The 22,500-nt window shown below is 46.4% G+C and overlaps 1 protein-coding gene across 2 annotated transcripts in view; it reads right to left on the bottom strand.

The window, feature by feature from the left end:
* Window positions 1–22,500, bottom strand: part of LOC143039582 (uncharacterized) — a 226,656-nt gene that overhangs the window by 158,458 nt on the left and 45,698 nt on the right. Inside the window, exon 2 of one of the 2 annotated variants that reach the window (XM_076209811.1) lies at window positions 17,239–19,962. In XM_076209811.1, coding sequence (XP_076065926.1) covers window positions 17,239–19,409 — 2,171 coding nt within the window. In that variant the 5' untranslated portion in view covers window positions 19,410–19,962. The remainder of the gene's footprint in view (window positions 1–17,238; window positions 19,963–22,500) is intronic. The other variant, XM_076209812.1, reaches the window with a different exon arrangement.

The raw sequence follows: 22,500 nt of genomic DNA, 5'->3' as shown, positions 1-22,500 counted from the left end.
TAGAGTGTATTCTCAAATATCATTACAAGAAAAAGAGAAAATGTGTATTTCAGGCTTCTTGATTGGCACGCACACACACACACACACACACAATTCGTGACGCAGTGGTTAGAGTTCCCGGCAGCCACTACAGCAGTCTGGGTTCGAATCCCGCCCAGGGCTGAAATAATTTCAGTATCGCTGCGCTGCGTGTAAGGTCACTGCATTACCCATAGATCGGTCATATATGAGCTCTGACTTCTCTTCCGGGAGGGAAATAGCTGTTGATCACGAGTCCACCACGTGATCCAAGATCATGGTGAATCACACACACACATACACACTTTATACCTGGGAAAGACCAATGCCGTAATATGTGCATTCTTTTTCCGTGGCCAAATATACTTAATAAATATATAAATATAAATGAATAAATAAATAATAAAAATATATAAATAAAATAGAAAAATATAATTAAATAAATGAATAAATAAATAAATAATAAAAATAAATAAACAAAATAGAAAAATAAGGCAAAAAATGAACCAGCCGGTGCAAAAATGGCCGTAATACCTGCGCAAATTACATTGCTGCTCATTTGCAGGTCAAAATGAATTTCCATTTTCAATAGGAACTTAATTTGCTGTACATGTAACTCAGTCCCTACCCCGACGGCTGGCCGAGTGACATCAGCCCACCGGGACGTGGACATTTGGCCACCACAGCTCCTGTCCACGTGAGGAATCTCACGGCCGTGCCGCCCACTCAATGTGGCTTGCGGACACCCAAATCTGACCCAGCTGATGCCAAAACTAATCAAATTCATCGGGTCACCCCAGAACGCCCACATGAAGAATCGTCACCCCATGAGATCCCACCTGAAGAATTTTCACCCCAGAACGCCCACACGAAGAACTGTTGTCACCCCATGAGATCTCACCTGAAGAAATGTCACCCCAGAACGCCCACACGAAGAATCGTAACTCCATGAGATCCCACCTGAAGAATTGTCACCCCAGAACGCCCACATGAAGAACTGTTGTCCACCCATGAGATCCCACATGAAGAATTGTCACCCCAGCAGGCCGAATATCAACAGTGGAATAAATATTTTGTTAGGTTAGGTTGAATGAGGGTTATGCTTATTGTCAACTTATACAACCGAAAAATCATAAACCCAGGATGGCCCACATGAAGAAATGTCACCCTTGGATAGCCCACATGAAGAATTGTCGCCCTAGGATAGCACACATGAAGAATTGTCACCCTAGGATAGCCTACATGAAAAATTGTCACCCTAGGGAAGAATTGTCGCCCTAGGATAGCACACATGAAGAATTGTCACCCTAGGATAGCCTACATGAAAAATTGTCACCCTAGGATGGCCCACATCAATTGTTGTCACCCTAGGATGGCCCACATGAGGACTTGTCACCCTAGGATAGTCCACATGAAGAATTGTCTGGGGTGACGATTCTTTGTGATCCAACTATTGGTTGTTTTAAGCTAAGGTTAGGTAAATTCATAGATGAGGATGGTAGGTGGTAACGTACATGGAACTGCCTGGTGTAGGCCTTGTGGTCTCTTGCGGTCTCCTTCGTTCTTATTATTAGAACAGCTGATGACCAAAGACTGTCAATGGAAAGCACTGCATCAAGTAAAACGTCACACAGTAAAACAACCAAAGTCAAATCTGCATAATCTCGAAATATCTCGTGTTGTACATTTATCTGTTAACACACTAAATTGTTCACTTTCCGCTCGGAATAAATCTAAAACATTAATGAACTACGAGTGTGTGTGTGTGTGTGTGTGTGTGTGTGTGTGTGTGTGTGTGTGTGTGTGTGTGTGTGTGAGTGTGTGCGCGCGCGCGCGAATCCCCATGGTCTTGGATCACGTGTTGGACTCGTGATCGACAGTTATTTCCCTCCCGGGAGAGAGCTCAGAGCTCATACATCACCGATATATGGGTATTGCTGTGACCTTACACCCACCCACACAACTCCCCGCCCACGAGAGCTGGAGTAACAACTCGCAGCGCAGCGATACTGAAATTATTTCACCCCTGGGCGGGATTTGAACCCGAACCGCCGTAGTGGCAACCGGGAACTCTAACCACTGCGCCACGAGTCGTGTGTGTGTGTGTGTGTGTGTGTGTTAAGTTATCTCTCCTCTATCAATATGTTTGTGTTTCCCCTTTCTGTATCCGTTTCCTCGTTCATATGTTTGTGCTGTACTATCTTAAGAGCGCTCCTAGGAGTGTGTGTATCTGAGAGAGAGAGAGAGAGAGAGAGAGAGAGAGAGAGAGAGAGAGAGAGAGAGAGAGAGAGAGAGAGAGAGAGAGAGAGAGAGAGAGAGAGAGAGAGAGAGAGAGAGAGAGAGAGAGAGAGAGAGAGAGAGAGAGAGGGGGAGAGGGGGGGAGAGAGCGAAAAAGAAAGAATGCGTGGTTACGGGATTTGGATGAATACATAATAGCTATGAGGGGGAAGAAGAAGAAATGTACTTTTATTTTTTCTTTCCTAAGGGCGGGGGTCGGGGGTGGGGGGGGGGAGTGGGTTCTTGTGGGCGATGGTGCGTGATGCCTCGAGGGGGGAACAAAAGCATTTCCTGAATGAATGAATGAATCAACGAATGAGCGACTTGATGACAACGCTCGACTCGTGCACGTCACCAGTAACATAGCTTCTGTCTCCCACATCATCGTTTGTTCCTGGTGATGTGGTGTACAGTTCCCTTCACTGCCGCTTCTGTCTCCCACGTCATTTGCTCTTGGTGATGTGGTGTACAGTTCCCTCCACTTCCGCGAAGTTTCTCATCACGATTTACCCTAAGTGTGGGAAACGTTCTTTCTGTTTATATCAAATCGATAGAGCGGTGGTTCTTCATCTGGGGGTACCTGTACCTGGAACCTGGGGGTACGAGACACGATAGCCAGTGCAATGGTACTGTATACACACAATGAGAAAGCAAAGCAAGGTTTGTATCACTGATCCTTCTCATATGTTTGCATTGTATTTGCACTGGATGTGGATACGAGAACATATTCTGAGATATCAAGGGAATGGACACTTACAAAAGGTTAAGAACCGCTGCGATAGAGGCTTGCAAGAGTTGTTATCGGCTTGGTCTGACACCTGAACAAACTACATCGGTGAACTACTTGGCCTAAAATAACCCGCTTGGTTTTGTCCTACGTTCAACATCAAACGATTCCATTCAGCTTGGCAAAGTTCAATGGTTTGTTCTGGCTATGCATACACCAGGGATTTCTGTTCCTCTGAACAACAAATATCCATCCAGTGTTCTCTTGCCCTACTTATTACATCTCTCATTTACCACCATCATGACGTCACCTCTTCGGGAGGATACTGACCCTAAGGATAGAAGCGCTGGTTATCATAGACGTTCAGGAAGATGACCTCGATTGACCTCGGCTGACTCGGCCGGTACGGTGACCCTCTTGACGGTTGTTGTTCTGATTATCACAGACGTTCAAGGAAGATGACCTCGATTGACTTTGACTGACCCGGCCGGTACGGTGACCCTCTTGACGAGTGTTGTTCTGATTATCACAGACGTTAAGGAAGATGACCTCGACTGACCCGGCCGATACGATGACCTTCTTGACGGTTGTTCTGATTATCGCAGACGTTAAGGAAGATGACCTCGATTGACCTCGACTGACCCGGCCGCTACGGTGACCCTCTGGTTATCGCACGACGATTCTATTCAGTTAAGCGAGGAGTCTCCGTGGCCTAGAAGCTAAGCCATTTTGAGCCCCAGGGCGGCAAGAGGACTTTTGTACTTGACTGTACTCAGGTAGATAACGCGTATCGGATGCGTACGCAAGTGGAGAACCCCCCCCCCCCAAGCCCTTCTTTGCCTGGCACAGGCTGACACTTGTGTCATATGTCAAGGAGTACTAGATCGTGTCATATCATCTCAAGTGCCAGATGTGACATTTATCTTGAAACTGGCGGGCTCTCTCTCTCTCACACACACGAACTCGTGGCGCAGTTGGTAGAGTTCCCGGCTGCCACTACGGAGGTCCGGATTCGAATCCCGCCCAGGGATGAATTAATTTCAGTGTCGCTGCGCTGCGGTTTGTTACTCCAACTCTCGTGGGCGGGGAGTTGGGTATGTGTGCGCGTGTAAGGTCACAGCATTACCCATAGATCGGTCATATATGAGCTATGAGCTCTCTTCTGAGAGGGAAATGGCTGTCGATCACGGGTCCAACACGTGATCTAAAGACCATGGTGAAACACACACACCTCACCGTACTCTCTTCCGCTGGGAAGTTTGAAGTAAATGTAGTTACTTAGTTAGAGAGTTAATTTCTGGACTCAAACCCTTGGAGACCAAAGACACATTGTGCGAAGCTTCCATGCTGCTGCTACTCCCCCTCTCCCCCCCTCCCGCGCCCTCCCCCCTCTCCCCCCCTCCCCAGACCCCCCCAGGAGGAAAATTGCATTTCAGAAATGACCGTCGTTATACAAGTCATAATGTGCTCCAGCGTGACGATACGTATAATACATGACGTCGCAATGTAAAACGTATGAGGTCATAATGTGACGTCATTACATGGCAACACCTCTTACTGAGTGCAGGTTCGAGTCCTTGGGTGTATCACGTTTCAATTTTTGTATGTTGGCCTCCTCTAGTCTCTTGATGTTGATGGCTTAGAATTAAAGTGAATTGTGGTTGATAAAAATGTATATCTATTCACTGGGACCCATTCAGTGTTGTACATATTTATATATATATATATATATATATATATATATATATATATATATATACATATATATATATATATATACATTTATATATATAAGAAGAGCCAATGAAATTAATGCATTTCTACTTTCTAGTGGTAAAAAGCTTTGGCCTGGACTGAAGAAAGATTTTTTCAAAATTGCTTCCATAAGCATCTGACATTCAGTGATGTTAATGAGGCAGAAGAGAGGAGGAGGAGGAGGGGGACCGAACTTTAGCGCCTTGATGTACCTCCCTCCCCCCTCCCCCAAGGTTCAGCGAGGACGTCCGTCACTTGGGGCGCCTCTTCTTCGTCAGCGCCGCCCAAGGGAGCGTCTGAAGGGACTCCAAGGGCACTTCAGGGAGCAAATAAAGGCAACCTTTCCCAAGGGCCCTTCAGACCTCGTTGTGCATTTTTATGTAGCATTCCTTCGGTGTCTACCTCCACTCCATTAATGCCCATACAGGTTCTCTCTTTGTCTACGGAGGAATTCTGAAGGGGACTGTAGTCAAGGTGGAAGTACTACCGGGTAGTTCGTTTCTTTGGGGAGTAGATTAAATTGTGGGTTTTGAGCTTGGTAGTGCCGGGATGGCGGTTTTATTCAGCCGAGTGACAGAACCATGGTTGTTGCTGAGATAGATTAATATATATATACATACATTATATATATATATATATATATATATTTATATATATATATGTATATACATCTTAACCATATTAATTTATTTCTGTTTTAATATTTTGCAAACACGATTGAGACTAACAGGAATATGTAAGGGATATTCGGAAACTGAGACGCTGTCAGTCTTAGCCTGCAAGCGTCTCAGTTTCCGAATACGCTTCCATCCAGCTACATACTTCTGTTAGTCTCGATCGTGTTTGGAAGGAATTAAAACAGAAATAAGTTAATGTGGTTGATAAGATAAATATCTGTGTACTGGGGACCGTTCAGTATCTGTATGTATATATGTATATATATATATATATATATATATATATATATATATATATATATATATACGTACACGAAATTACGTGTATGTGTGTACATACAAATTACGCCGGCGTGGTAGCAGGGGTAGAGACAGCAGAGGATCACAGCAGGGGCGAGGGGTTGGCGAACAGCAGGCCAGAAGAATAGCAGAATAGCAGATGGGTATGGGAGAGCTCCGAGTCAGCAGCAGAGAAGACTTGCTAATAGCAGAATAGCGGATGGGGGTATAGGAGAGCTCCAATTCACCAGCAGAGAAGACTTGCTCCGCTCACTCCGCCCGTAGAGAAGCAAAGAGAGCATTAGCAAAGTGGGCTAAAGTGACTCTGAGCTGCGAAAGGCGATAAGGATGGGAATACGCTTCCTGTGAACACGAAATGGGACCTTATGGGGCCCAGACAATGCGCCCTTCTGCGGACGCAAATGAACGTCCCCGACCGGCGTGACGCCTCGAACGGTTCGTCGCGTCATTGGAGCCTTTTAGGCCTTCAACAAACTGACGTCACTTCCTGTGTTTTTCTTCTTCTTTTTCTGGTGATTCTATAAATAAAAAAAAAAAAAAAAAAAAAAAGACACCGACACAAAAACAGGACAACGTCCCTGGTTTAAATTCAGTTACCACTCCCTTTGATGTAGTCTCCCTTTATATCAGCACCCCCTTGGGGTGCTGAAATCAATTATAGGGGGTGTTGGGAAGTGATGCACACAAAAATCACATTGATATATATGTATCATTGATTACCTAGTTGTGCATATTTGACTTTTTCCATGCAATTTTATTTTTCTAGGGTGTTCTTATTTCTTCTACAAACAATACTGTCAATTTGTTTCAGTTCTAAGGAATCAAGAAAATAAATCATCAAGCAGTACACTTCACTTTCTTTTATCCTTCTAATAACAAGATAGGGGTGCTGGACTGCTTAGAGATGACAACAGGGGGTGCTAAATTCGGAAAAGAATGGTAAACGCTGCTTTATAGTTACCTCCCCTAGTGGTTCTACCACCACTAGATATTCCTTTTCTTTAAGTTCGTTAAGTACCGCCTGCGATTAGTGTTGGCCCTCCTCAACGATGCTAACAACGACGACGACCATTTCAGTTGAATTTTACTTTGGGGAAAAAGGGAAAAGGAGGTGGAGGGGGAGAGGGGGAGGGGGGTTGCAAACGCGCGCGTTTTGTACGTAGGGTATTTGGGCGAGCATTGTCATGTTGCAGAACCCAGTAGCTATCACGCCCGAACACTCACTAAGGATTTCATCAAACTACGATTCCTGTAAACACTGAAACTAGACCAATGTTACTCTGAATGTTGCGAAAATGTATAGCTTCGCTAAAATGATGCTTGGGTATAAACTACCCGTCATTTCGTAAAATTAAAATCCAATGATTACCTATTTCACGTCAAATCGTCTCTACGGAACCCATAATATATATATATATATATATATATATATATAATATATATATATATGGAGAAACCATCTCACATCTTGCAAGAGAGAACAAGTCTATCTTGCGTAATAATGAGAATATCCTAAAGAAAATACAACATGCTGAATTATTACCTATCACTTTTAATGAAAAAATACATGTATTAAACATACAGAAGCCATGTTCAACCTTTCTTGCTAAAACCCCTTCCTTCCCTGGTGGCACTGTAACTGTCGCCAGACGATTATATCAAAATATGTGGCGTCAGCCTTCCACAAACAGAGATTCATTTCAACATCCATCTTACGAATTTTGGAACAAATTATGGACATTATTTCGAGTCTGTGTCGTGGCGGCACAAAAGCTCTCCATTTCGTTTTCTTCAGAATCGTGTCTATATTACTCTAATTAAGTTCAGTGGTTTCCTTTGAAGTCGTGTTTTCTGATACCGAGAGAGAGAGAGAGAGAGAGAGAGAGAGAGAGAGAGAGAGAGAGAGAGAGAGAGACGTCCATCTTTAAATCCTCGAGGCTAACGGAAAATATAAATTCGTATTGACATTTTCATAAAAAAAAAAAAAGTGTGACCTTCAAAGGGGTGGTCTTTTCATTACCTTTGAAGATTCATCATAAAGACAAAAATTAAACAAATGAATAAACAAACAAGTTAAATAAGTATAGATAAATAAATAATGCCATTATTTTCATGGATACAGAAAATGTAAAAAAAAAAAAAAAAAAAAACATAATTAGTATAAGCACGGATGGATGTAACCATTCAGCTACAGAGATCACACGAGGCTTAATAAAAATCGCCTGACGGCAACCATACTAATACAAAAGTATAAAGCGGAGGCTCATTGGCCGAACGGGTTAGGGCGTCGTTGCTTGAGGGTCAAGGGAACGGTGGTTCGAATCCTGCCACCGGCGAAGTTCAACCAAGGAAATGGTTCAATAAATTCCACGCTACAAAGTCCTCTGTAAGAGGCACCGTACTAGCCTTCCGACAGGGTTAGTGATGTTAAACCATATTCTCATCAGCTATAAAGTGTTGATTGAAGGAGTCAAAGGGTTGGGAGTCGACCAAACTCCTCTTTGTAATTGTCTATGAATTTTTAGAAGCTCTGCCAAGGGACTCGAACACTGACTTGTGCGTACATAATCAAGAAGCCACGACGCTAACAACTAAGCCATGCACAATGCTACAAAAGGACTGTACACGTCCCCGAACACACTCTCCATAGCTACAGCAGTCTCAATTTCATCGAATCCCCTCATTTAGGCAAGCCCTCCGACACTATATATGTGCACACACACACAATATATATATATATATATATATATATATATATATATATATATCAAAGGGCTTTTCCCCCCTTACTAGAGAGGTAGCTAAGTCAAAAGCGTATACCCACTCCCACCCATTCCACTCCAATCCACCACTCTTTCCCTCCTCTCATCTTAGCTCCTCGTGGATGACGGATCATCCCTGTATCCCGTCCATTGCCCTGGGTCAGAAGCAATGCAGCAGGACACAGCACATCCACAGTAAGCCCGCTTCACTTAATCGTACATAACAAAAAATCGGGATTGGGAGTTCCTGCTCTCCTTAGCACTCTCCCTTCTCCCGAAACTCCCTCTCCCTTTCCCTCCCCCACTCCCACCTTCCCTCTCCCACTCCCCCTCCTCTCTACCACCGCCAGCTTACACGTGTCATGGCGTATACCAATTCATCCCCCCGAGATTCAAACAAATCATTGACATCTGGCTGTGACGGCGACGACGGCGACGACGACGGCGGTGGCGACGACAGGAGCTCTGCGACGGGGGCGCCCCCTAGCGGGGACCGCGGGAACTAGGCGGCCGCCTCTAGCCGGGCGGAAACTTTCCTCCCGTGAAAAGAGTCCGCGATGAGCGATAAGAGAGCAAACCCGACCAGAACGACTGTGAGATCAGCGATAAGGTTTTCACGGTCATATGAGTAAGAAAAAAAGAGAGAGAAAAAGAGAGAAAGGGAAGGAGAAAGAAAAAAGAAAGAGGAAAAAGGGAGAAGGACAAAAGAGATAGGGAAAGAGAGAGAGAGAGAGAGAGAGAGAGAGAGAGAGAGAGAGAGAGAGAGAGAGAGAGAGGAAGAGAGGGAGAGGGAGAGAAGGACAAAAGAAAGAGATAGGGAAAGAGAGAGGCGGGAGAGAGAGAAACAAAAAGAGAGTGGGAATGAAAGAGAGAATGGGAAGGAGAGAGAAGGAAGAAAGAGAGAATAAGAAAGTAAGAGAGGGAGCGAGAAGGCCAAAAAAGAGATAGAGAAAGAGAGAGAGAAAAGAGAGACAAACAAAAAAAAAGAGAGTGGGAATGAGAGAGAGCGAGAGAGAGAGAAACAAAAATGAAAGAAAGAGAAAGAGAAAGAGAGACCTTTTTACCAGGAACGGGGAGAAGATGTCTTAACATGTTAGATATGCCCGTCTACGTCTTGGACTCCAATGAATGAATAAATGAATGAAATAATGAATAAAGAAGGGAAAAGGGGGATCGTTAGACACAATGACCTAAACTATCAATTGCCCACAGAATGGTCAGAGTAGACACCATGTGTACACAATGTGTAGACACAGTGTGTAGACACGTGTGTAGACACCATATGAAGGTTCCATCCTTGTATGCTGTCTACACTATATGAGGACTGTGTGAACACTCCCTGAAGACACCTTACCAATACAGACATTTGACTTTGACTGACTATTCTTAGTTCTTTCTCGGAAGCTGCCCAATGTGGAAATTCTATTTATTATCTTCTTATTTTTCTTCTTCTTCTTCTTCTTTTTTTGCCGCTCTTCGAAATGTACATAAAAAAATCAGACAAAAATAAGAACAACTGAACGGGAGGGAATACTTTTTTACCTCAGAGGATTAAAAACTCACTTCGCTTGAGCCATGGCCAGGGGAACTGCCTAGTGTAGGCCTTATGGTCTCTTGCAGCCTCCTTCTTTCGTATGCATTCTGCCCGTCTTCAGACGATTTCGTTTAACTATGAAGTTAAACTTCTTTATTGTCCAGAGGGTTAACCCGGCTTAATTAGGAGGTTTGTTCAACTGGAAAGACATCTTCCGAAGATCTGAAATCTGAGCCTTAGAATAACAGATACTGTGTGACTATGGTCCGTAGAGGTGTCACTATGGTCCCTAAAGTAAGCCATCAATACCGTATATACTAAGGTACCACCCCATCCAGGTGACTTAGTCGACATAAGATAAGTACTCTTCAGCGATTTGCCTCTTGCTGAGACTGGGTCGCGCAGGTTAGGTCACAAGTTGTTCCCAATTTGTGTGACCTTATACCTTGCCCCCCCCCTCCCCCGATGTGTCCCACCCTTTGCCCTCCTGGCCCTCCCTACCCAACACCCACCTGCAGTCAAAACCTCCGAGACACCCTACGGACCAGATGCACGTATTCTTTTCTGACTTGGAACTCATCCACACTAGAAAAAGAATACTGATCACTCTCATCTCTTTTTCATCACAAGTATGACTCCAACTCTCTCCCCCTCTCTCTCTCTCTTTCTCTCTAAGGCTAGAAACGCTAGTTACCCAAATACCACTAAATACTCAACCTGCATCTTCATTATGAAAGTTGTCAACTGCTCTCAATGGGTTCTGCATTTAGAAGGTCAGAGTTCATCCGTGAAAGACGCGTCATATAACTGTGAGAAATATCACGTGATTTTCAAAGGAGAATATGAATCATAGATGATTCGCGTATTCGTGGAATACCGTGAGAATCTCACGCCTCTTTCCCCTCGTTATACCGCATACCTTTACCCTCACCCCTAACTTTGGAAACTACGAGTTATTTCCCTAAACCTTGCCTATTCTCATGTTTATCAGAATTCATCACTAAACGATAAAAATATATATACATTTTTTTCCAAAACCGTGTTGCAGCCATTAGTGGAACCCCGACAGAGCAGCAGCACTGGCTTAAAAAAAAAAAAAAAAAAAAAAAAAAAAAAAAAAAAAAAAAAAAAAAAAAAAAAAAAAAAAAAAAAAAAAAAAAAAAAAAAAAAAATTGCAAGTCAAATCCAGTATATTCTGACCTTCTCTCTATTACTGGTAAAGGCGTTCCCCACGCCCTGGGGTGTACCATGCACCCCCAGGGGTACATTAGCACTTCACAGGAGGTATACATAGAAGTCTAATTGAACGTAACTTATGGATTGTAGCGTAGGCTAGCTTACCAGCTTCTATCTACTATTGATGATGATGATGATGATATGGTTTAACGTCACACACTCCCCCCTATCGGAAGGCTAGGACGGTGCCCCTCACAGAGGACTTTGTAGCGTGGAATTTAATAAACCATGCCCTGATTCAACTTCGCCGGTGGCAGGATTCGAACCGCCATCCCCTCGATCTTCGCTGCAAGCAGCAACGCCCTAACCCAGCGAGCTCTACATCTACTATTACTACTATTATAATCATCATTATTATAACTATTATGATAATTATTATCTTTGGACATGGGAACCTACCAGAATGCTCAAGGGGTGCAGGAAAAAAAAATGCTGGGAACCTTTGAAAAGAGAGGCTCTGGAACTATCTTACTCCAGAGTTCCTCCATCTGTCTACAACTCCTTGGATTCTTTCGAAAAGTGAATTTCATTTACCTCTTCCTCCTTCTCCTCTTCCTTCTCTTCCTCTTCCTTCTCATCCTCCTCCTCTTTCTTCTCCCTTTCCCTCTCCTCCTCTTCCTTCCCCTCCTCCTCTTCCTTCCCCTCCTCCTCTTCCTTCTATTCCTTCTCTTCCTTCTTCATCTCCCCTTTCTTCTCCTTCTCTTCCTTCTTCTCCTCCTTCACGTATTCCTTTTTCCCCTTCCTCTTCCTCATCTTCCTTCTCCTCCCCTTTCTTCCCCTCTTCCTTCTTCTCTTCCTCCTATTCCTTCTTTCTCCTCCCCTTCCTTCTCTTCCCCTTCTTTCCCCTCCCCCGACCTCCTCTCTACCTCCTCCTCCATCGGCACTTCGACTTTGAATTTTTATTTTCATTTTATTTATTTTTCTTTTCTTTATGTTCTTCGTTCTTTTCCTTCCGGAGCGGCCTTTATGACTTTTTTTTTCGTTCTCTGAAATAGGTCCGGGATGAAAAACACCAGGAGAGCTTACCATGCGCCGATTAGGTTTGTATACATACACACACATACACACACACACACACACACACACACGTCTTTGTGGGCCTGCGCGCACATGTGTGTGTGTGTGTGTGTGTGTGTGTGTGTGTATGTGTGTGTGTGTATGTGTGTGTGAAAGAGAGAGTGTAAGTATGCGTGTGTATGTGTGAGAATGAGATAGATAGATAGATAGAGAGAGAGAGAGAGAGAATGTAAGTATGCGTGCGTGCGTGTGTGTATTTGTAAAAGAGAGCGTGTAAGTATGCGTGCGTGCGTCTGTGTGTGTGTGTGTGTGTGTGTGTGTGTGTGTGTGTGTGTGTGTGTGTGTGTGTGTGAGAGAGAGAGAGAGAGAGAGAGAGAGAGAGAGAGAGAGAGAGAGAGAGCGTGAGCGTGTAAGTATGCGTGCGTGCGTGTGGTGTTGGCTGGCAATAGAAATTATGGTTGGGTAGACGTAAGTGGTAACGAAGTAGTGTAGGCAACGTGGCCCCCCACAGGTAAGTACAATAACTCTTGCCACGCGTGCCGACTGTCAGACACGCACACGCGACACACAGAACCTCCTTACGACACGATCATTAATTCTCCGATACAGTCTCCAACTTCCGACACACAGCCGACGACCTCCATGACACAAAGGTCTCTCTCTCTCTCTCTCTTTTTTTTTTTTTTTTTTTTTTTTGTTGGGTCACGACCTAGGTACTGTTAGCGTCCTCCCCTCCTCCGTTTATGCCGGAAGGTACCTGGTTTAGTGTCGTGTTTGTTGGTCTTGAGAGTAGTGTTTGTGTTCTGATCTGTGCGTTTATGTATTTCTGTACGGAGGCGCTCTGGGATGTTGGGGATAAGTGACGTGTGGGTGCTATACCCCAGGTGTTGGGGTCTTGGTGCCTCCTGGGGATTGAGGTTGCGTCCTGGGCGTGTGGGGTTGGGCGTACTTGTCTAGGGGTTTCTTTTCTACTTGTTTCTGGGTAGAATCGGGGGTTATTTTGGTACAACATGTTATTATTCTTAAGGTTTTGTGGCTTATTGCATGTGCGAGTACGTTTTCCTTCTTTGTTTCTTTATGTAGGGATCCAGCAGGACAATGTTGGATTTTTTTTTTTAATGTCGTCAGAGCCTTTTCCATGTTCCAGCCGCTCAGCTTCTCGACTACTTTCCAGTAGGTTTGTTGTGATGTCCAGTGTGTGTGTATTCACCTTGGTCTTTTGGATCACGCGTTGGACTCGTGATCGACAGCTATTTCCCTCCCGGAAGAGAGCTCAGAGCTCGTATGACCGATCTATGGGTAATGCTATGACCTTACACGCACACACACCCAACTCCCCGCCCACGAGAGTTGGAGTAACGACTCGAAGCGCAGCGATACTGAAATAATTTCAGCCCTGGGCAGGATTCGAACCAGGTACCGCCGGCACCCCCATGATGACAGCCTGAGACTCCACCAACCGCGCCACCAAATCGTGTATGTGTGTGTGTGTGTGTGTGTGTGTGTGTGTGTGTGTGTGTGTGTTAGGTATGTTCAGTGTGAGTCAAATTACTTTTCTAGATCTGAACTGGTGGGAGACCGTACGAAGTAAGGACAAGCACACACGAAAAAGCTCAGATGAATACACTAACATAGGCACATGTTCGAAACTAGACACACACACTCACAAACAGAATGCAGACACACACACATACACACACACACATGTAGAAGACTCAAACGGGTTAGCAAATAAACATACTATTGTCAAGCACTACAAAAACATAGAAATATACATGTTCTTGAATATTAATAACAATTCCTGCTTGAGAAAATATATTTAGGAGTCATTGGATACTTTCTGATGGACACAATTTGAAAGCAATAGCACGGACGTATAAACAAGCACAACAAATAACGCAACGTAATAAAAGCTGTTGAAGACAGAACAAAAATAAGAGATTTTACATTCTCTCTCAATCTTTCGTACCAACTGTTAAATGTTAATCAGGCTCTGAAATCGAAGACAGCATTTACAACGTTTTATCTCTTATTAGCAACAATTGCACTGATAATGTCTGACTGTCAGATCAAACAGAACTTAGTAGATTCGTCCCAAGATATTTGGTGCTCCCCTCCTTCCTCTCCCCCCCCCCGAGGGGGGGAGGGGGAGGGAATGCAGGAAGACAAGAGTGTAAGACACTTGTGAAGGTCTTTCCAATCTCTGGATAACCAGTCAAGTATTGATTTCGCTCGCTGTCGGGATCCGTGGTAGACAAACGACCACACAGTTGTTTGGGGGTTAAACGTCACACGCGCGCTTTCAGTTTACATCCAGCTCAGAGGTTAAAACGTGTAATGCACACATGTACGCGCACATACACACACACACACACACACGTTTAGATGAAATAGGAGAATTTAAAGACATGTTTGACAAAGCACTGACGTGACATATGCACACAGCTCTTGTCCTGCATACTGTAATTTGGTACAATTAGGCAAACACACACACACACACACACACACACACGACTCGTGGCGCAGTTGGTATTCTCGGCTGCCGCTACAGCCGTCCAGGTTCGAATCCCTCCCAGAGCTGAAATAATTTCAGTATCGCTGCGCTGCGAGTCGTTACTCCAACTCTCGTGGGCGGGGAGTTGTGTGTGTGTGTGTGTGTGTGTGTGTGTGTGTGTGTGTGTGTGTGTGTGTGTGTGTGTGTGTGTGTGTGTGCGTGTAAGGTGCATTACCCATAGATCGGTCATATAATATGAGCTCTGAGCTCTCTTCCAGGAGGGGAATATCTGTCGATCATGAGTCCAACTCGTGATCCAAAACCATGGTGAATCACACACACACACACACACACACACGCGCGCGCGCGCGCGCATTCTTTTAAACTCACTGCGCTATACTCATAGTGTTCCGGATCTTCCAATAATCATGAACATGACAACAGCAACGCATGAGTGACGATGCTCACCCACCCCGGACCCCCCGCGCGGAGTTGCCCCTCGCTCCTCCTTCGATGAAGCGTTGCCACCATCGTGGTCACCAATCGGATATAACGAGACTGCAAATCTTGGCCCTGGGCTCCGGGTTCGTCTCAAGACGTACACAAACCAAAGATAGGTTCACACGTGTTTGCACAAGTACATACATATGCATGAGCGTACACACACATATGCGCACGAACACACACACACACACACGCACATACATACACAAAAAGCACCAAGAAGTAAAAGTACAAGAAGAAGAATAAGAAGTACAAGAAAAAGTACAAGAAGAAGTACAAGAAGAAGAATAAGAACACGAAGAAGAAGAAAAAGAACGCGAAGAAGAAGAAGAAGAACGCGAAGAAGAAGAAGAAGAAGAAGAAGAAGGAGAAGCACAAGAAGAAAAAGTAGAATAATAATAATAAGAAGAAGAAGGAGAAGTACAAGAAGAAAAAGTAGAATAATAATAATAAGAAGAAGAAGAAGAAGTACAATAATAATAAGAAGTACAATTAGAAGAAGAAGAACGCGAAGAAGTACAAGACGAAGAAGAAGAAGAAAAAGAAGAAGAAGGAAAAGAAGAAGAAAATTCTGGTCACACTTAGGTAGCACGGCTCGTGAAGTGTTTTATGAACCATTTATATCCACACTGACTACGTACGTGGGGGGAGACGAAGTGTTTTAGGCCTACAGCTTCATGTAAACACACACACACGTTCTTACATGCTCACATTTTTACCTATGTATGCAGAGGAAATTGCTTGGCATCAACTAGAACTAAAATATGTAAGGGCAAGAATGAATAGAATTTATATATCAAACACACACACGTCCACGCGCATACACACATATACAAGTTCGAAGCTTTAAGAATCATTTAGATAAATACCTAAGTAAGATGCTGTAATGATTATAATTTATGTTATATTATTTGTTTTGTTTTGTTATAATTTGTCTGTCTGATTTATTATTAGTTATATGTCAATTTATAATCATTTACTATTTACCTTTTTGTTTGTTATTCAACTATACCTATGCATTTCTTTATGTATTTTATTTGTTATTTTTACATTATTATAGTTTTAATTTATTATTAATATGATTTTTTTTTTTTGCATCCGACCTAGATATGGATCAAAAGGTCTCCTGTCGGCATGCTCCGCCTTTGTAATCCTTTGTAAAGTACACACGCACGTACACGCACACACACCCCCCACTCAACGTCCACACACACACACATGTACACCCACACACGTACACACCCACACATGTACACCCACACACGTACACACCCACACACAATGTACACACACACACACACAACGAACACCCACCCACATGTACACCCATACACGTACACACACATACACACATGCACACACACACACACACACACACACACACACACACACACAGATACATGTACATGGAGAAGAATAAACAACAAACGCTAAGCCTGACCGATGGAAGTTGACACAGGATTCCACGAGCTCAGCTCTTATCTTGTATAAGCACATTGTGCTCAGACAAGTTCAATCTGTCACCTTGAAGAGTCTATTTGTTGTGTTGAACTCGTACACTTGTATGTAACGCTAAGAGTACGTGGAACTTACTGTACTGCACTGTACATTACTGTACTACACTGTACATGCGTGAAGCTGTACATCCCGAACCTGTAGCTCCAACAACAAAGCCTGTGGTAGTAGGTGACATGTAGTGACTATGTTGTTGGTAAATGGTGAGATAGGAAAGCGTGTGGAAGGAAGTGGATGAACCTGGATGAAGGTGAAACTGGTATGGGTGATGTGGATTTAGTCGACACCTAGATCACGATCCGGGAGCGAATGCCAGCCCACAGGATCGCACAACCAGCAAGGGGGGGGGGTTGATTACGCCTCTAGGTCCCGGCGTGACTTACACTGTGTATTGCAAATATGTACTACTGACCACGACCTACCTTGCATTCATGGGTGCCTTCATCAGGAGGCCTTCCCGCAGGGACCTGACGTCGATCAGGTCCTCCCTCTGTTGCCTCGTCACCGCCGCCTTCGTCTCCAGACCGCAGCCGCTGCCGCCGCCGCCGGCGGTTTCCGCTTTCCCTTCGGCTCCTACCTGTGTCAGGAAGTGCGGGCGGTTCAAGTGGAGCGGTCTCGGGGGCGGCACGGGGCGGTTCTTGGGCGGCACGGCCGGCACCGGAGACCCCGTCGACGTCGCCGTCGAGTGGGTAGCGAGGGGTAGCGTCGAGAAAAACTTCGGCATTTGGGGTTTGGCCGACGACATCAAGGGCATCGTCGGGAAAGTCCTGGAAGACCCTGTGCCGAGCCCTGCCACCGAAGGAGGTGGCGTCGGACACGCCCTCGGCATGGGCGGCGTCGAGCAGGTCCTAGGCATGGGGGGCGTGGCACAGCCCCTCGAGTTCGGGGGCGTAGGGCACGCCCTTTGCAGCGGTGGTGTCGAGGAGCTCTTCTGGATTGGCGGCGTGGAACAACTTCTCTGCAAAGGAGGCGTTGGACAGTTCTTCGGCGTCGGCGGCGTGGGGCAGGTCCTCGGAGAGGGCGGCGTGGGGCACGTCCTCTGCATCGGGGGCGTGTGGCAGGTCCTCTGCAAGGGAGGCGTCTGGCAGGTCCTAGGCGTGAGTGGGTTGGAGCAGATCTTGGGCGTAGGGGGCGTTGAGCAAGTCCTGGGTGTCGGGGGCGTAGCGCAGGTCCTGGGTACGGGCGGCGTCGAGCAGGTCCTCATTGGGTCCTTGGCGGATCCGTACACCATCATGGCGCCCTCGAAGCTGAAGGAATTGCTCCTGGAGGAGGCACACGACTCGAGGACCTCCACGTCGGAGGGCATGGACAGGAGGCTGGAGGTGGAGCTCTTCCTGCTGGAGGGCGGCACTAAGCTCGACTTCCGGCTGGTCCTTTGGCTGGCAAGCTCCATGGCCACCTCGCCCCTCGCAGACCCTTCGTCGGTGTCGTGGTCCTCAGTGGCGTCTTGCGCCTGAGGCTGGAAGGGCGGGAACTTGGTTTCGATAGTATGGATGATGTCGCTCAGGAACCCGTCTACCTCCTGAATAGAGGTCGCCCTCGACCTGCAGGGCCCCGTCAAGGGCGACGGGTAGGGCGGGTGAGACGTATGCGAGGGCGAGGACAACGCCGTGGTCGGCTCAGACCACGCGGAGTACTGCGGCGGGGGCTGCAGGAGCGGGGGCAGCTGGCCGAAGGACTTGCCCTTCGGGGCGAAAGGCCCGCCGGAGAAGGCCTCCATGGAGACCTCCTGCGGCGGGGATATGATGGGCTCGCCCTCCTTGTACCTGACGTGAAAGACCATGCAGTTCGGGCCGCTGGGAACGTCGAAGCCCTTCAGACCTCTTGGGCTCTTCGACCTGATGGGGACGATGTCGAAGGGGCTCGAATCGCCTTCGCTGTCACCAGCCAGGAGGTCCTCGCTCCTGGCTCGCCGGGTGGTGGCCACGGGCTCTCCCATGCCGCCCTCCGCGCCGCCGTCCACCTCCAGCTGTACCACCCCGAGGATGAGGTTCTTCGAAGGGTGAGGAGGACTTCGTTTCTCGAGTTCGTCCTCACTGTGGGAGCGGTTGAGGGGGAGCCTCTTCCTTGGTCTCACGGGGGAGGGCAACTGGACCCCGGGGGCTTTCTGGAACTGGTAAAAATTGGTCTGGAAGACCTTCGTGTTCTTCCGGGCCGGGGTCATCCGGTTGAAGAGCTTGGCCTCGACTGCTCGACGTTCCGAGGGCGTCAGCACTCGACTGGTGCGGTCCTTAGTGTTGTGCTTGTCATCGAAGCGGTCGAGACGCTTCTTAAGGGCGTGGGTTCGGTTGATCAGGTGGAAGAGTTCCTCGTCGTCCTTCTTGGCCTCCTGCTGGAGGTCGAAGACGCTTGAGGAGAGGAACCGTCCTGGCTGGAGGTCAGCGCTCGACATACTCTTCTCCCCTTCTCCGAACTTCCACGACTTCCTTCGCTTTTCCCCGGCCCCTTTTCCTTCTCCTCCTCCTCCTCCTCCTCCAGGGTCACCCTTCTTTCCTCCTCCTGCGCCTCCGTCAGATCGCATGAAGGCGATGTGGGAGGTCGACCCACTGAGCCCGGCCAGCCTCGGGCGGCGAAGCTTAGGCACCAATGGCATCGTCTTCGATGTCTAAGGGCTGTTTTATCGAACACGTATTCCTGGACCTCCCTTCCTCCTCCTCCTCCTCCTGTCACGAAAACTGAAAGACGTGGACTACTGTCTCGTTCACTTCTTCACTGTCCACCACATCGTCGAAGTGGGCACGCAGGAGTACCCTCGTTTCATAACAAGTCCTTCAGTGATCGAACTCACACCCACCCACCGCCCTTAGGGCACCACTGCCGCCCGCGACCCCACGGCACCACGGCCAGGGGCGGCAGCGAACTTTTAGCACGTTCCTCCAGGAGGACAACGAGATCTACTCCCGAAGAAGAAGAAGAAAAGATTTCGAGTCTCGTTTTCACCTAATTCTGTGACTTGGCGATGCGACCATCTTCTTCAGGCCAAATGAGTATTCTTACACTTCGCCTCGATTCACAAGTAATTCAAGCGAGTTTGAGATACATTCGTCTTTCGAAGCCAAGAATGGCTTCTGGCTCCCGAGGCTACAACCGTCCTTCCTCCATTTTAGTTTTATCATCTTGATCACTGACGCATTCCACCTGATGAACTGGAATTCATAAGTTGATCCATTCATTCGGCACATTTCACATATCTTATTTGGTACATTTCCCTCGCTTATTCGGCACATTTACTTCGCTTATTCGGCACATTTCCCTCGCTTATTCCGAACATTTCCCTCGCTTATTCCGCACATTTCCCTCGCTTATTCGGTACATACATTTTCTATCTCTTATTCGGTACATCTCCTCTCCCTTATTCAGCACATTTCCATCTCTTATTTGGCACATCTCTCCTACCTTATTTGGCACATTTCCCTCGCTTATCTTTACATTTCCCCTCGTTATGTCGACACATTATTCCCAGTCAATTTAAAACATTTAGCCCTTACCCATAGGATCTCACCGTGCTTCGTAATATACACCGGTTATTCATCACATTCACCCTCGTTTATTCGGCACTTTTTTCCTAGTTGATTTGGTACAATTCCCCCCAGTTCATTTGAAATATCATTTCAAGCATTACACATAACGCCTGACTGTACCTCTCAGCTTTTTTTTCACTTGCAATTTTTGTACAGTACTTATGGAATGTGGTTGCAATCTACATCATCTTGTTTCGCCCATTTGACTTATTTTGCCTAGTTAATTCGCCCCCTCCACTGCATACATATAGTACTTGTTTACCTCCTTAACTCGGCACTTTGCGCCTTGTTAAGTCGGCACATTCCGTCTTGTTAATTCGGCATTTCTTGGCCGACACCTAGACAACCTGACAATAAATCGGTACATTTAACTTTGTTCATTTGGTACATTTGACCTCGTTAATGCGACATCTTTGACAGGAGACTTCCTTGACTGTCATTTGTTCGACCATGTCTTGGGTTCGCTATTTCTCACCCTGTCTATTCGGCCATCTTGGTCACCGACCCTTTGAACGTTGATTACTTTATACCTCGTTACCTCGGCGGTTTTGGCCTCCTTCGCTCGGCCTGTTCTTCGTCTTTCGCTCCGCATTTAACGGACTTGTCCGTTAAATCAGAAAAGAAGAAGCAGAAGATGAAGAAGAAACAGAGGAAGAAGCAGAAAAAGAAAAAGCAGAAGAAGCAGAGGAAGAAGGAACAGAAGAAGAAGCAGAAGCAGAAGATGAAGAAGAAGAAAAGGCCGAAGAATCAAAAGGAGCAGAAGTAGAAGAAGAAGAAGAAGAAGAAGAAGAAAAAGCCGAAGAATCAGAAGGGGCAGAAGAAGCAGAAGTAGAAGGAGAAGCAGAAAAAAAAGCGAAAGAAGCAGAAGCAGATGAAGAAGAAGAAAAAGCCGAAGAATTAGAAGGAGCAGAAGAAGAAAAAGACGAAAAAAAAAAAAAAAAAAAAAAAGGACGCAAGCCCACCCACCCGACACAAACATCTGACAGACCTGGCTGGGCCTTGGCGCTCCCTTCAAGGTCTTCCTCGAACTCGTAACTCGGAGATCGGTACATTGGCAACAAGGGTGCGACCATATGCCCCCTACACCCACGACGATCTAACCCACTCATTACCTTAGACCCAAAATACACCTTTCCACGAACAAGCGCCAGGTGATTCTCGTACTCGAGGGAGGACAGGAGTTCGACCTCAACGGGGTTTTCATCGATCCAATTCTCGTTCAAATCGAGGATCACTCTTAAACCCATTGGCAAAAAAAGAAAAAGAAAAAAAAAAAAAAAAAAAAAATAATAATTAGATAAAAATATAAATAAAAAATAATAATAAATATAATAAATTAATTTATTAATTAAGATAAATAAAAAATAACAATGATGACAAATAAAAATAAATAAATGAATAAATAAAATGAATAATAAAAATAAATAAAGAATAAGTAAATGAATAAATGAAATAAAAGAGAGGGGGGATAACAATGGCAACAGGTCCCAAAGGCACCCTTCACTGAGTCTATTATGGCTAATCCCAGACGATTCTGTTTACTGTAGATTGGAGAACGAGGAGGGAGACTTGATCTTTAATCGTAATGAAGATGCCAAGATGTCGGAAGAGGGGATGGGTGAGGAGGAGGGAAGGGGGAGGAGAGATGAGAGGGGGAAGGAGGGGGGAAGGGAAGGTCAGGAGACGAGGAAGGGAGGGGGAGGGGAAGGTCAGGAGACGAGGAAGGGAGGGGGAGGGGAGGGTCAGAAGAGGGGGAGGGGAGGGGGAGGGGGAGGAGAGGGGGAGGAGAGGGGAGGAGAGGGGGAGGAGAGAGGGGGAGGGGGAGGAGAGGGGGGGAGGGGGAGGAGAGGGGGGTGGAGGGGGAGGAGAGGGGAGGGAGAGGAGAGGGGGAGGGGGAGGAGAGTGGGGGAGGGTGAGGAGAGTGGGGGAGGGTGAGGAGAGTGGGGGAGGGTGAGGAGAGTGGGGGAGGGTGAGGAGAGTGGGGGAGGGTGAGGAGAGTGGGGGAGGGTGAGGAGAGTGGGGGAGGGGTGCAGGGGGAGGAGAGGGAGGAGAGGGGGAGGGGGAGGGGAGGGGGTGGAGAGGGGGAGGGGAGGAGGGGGAGGAGAGGGGGAGGAGAGGGGGAGGGGAGGAGGGGGAGGAGGGGGACGGGAGGGGGAGGGGAGG

This window comes from Oratosquilla oratoria, chromosome 26 (genome assembly GCF_046742065.1).
Source record: "Oratosquilla oratoria isolate Oo_2021 chromosome 26, ASM4674206v1, whole genome shotgun sequence".
Classification (NCBI taxonomy): domain Eukaryota; kingdom Metazoa; phylum Arthropoda; class Malacostraca; order Stomatopoda; family Squillidae; genus Oratosquilla; species Oratosquilla oratoria.
Note: the sequence above shows the minus strand (reverse complement) of the source record. Positions and strands in the feature narration are given on the sequence as shown.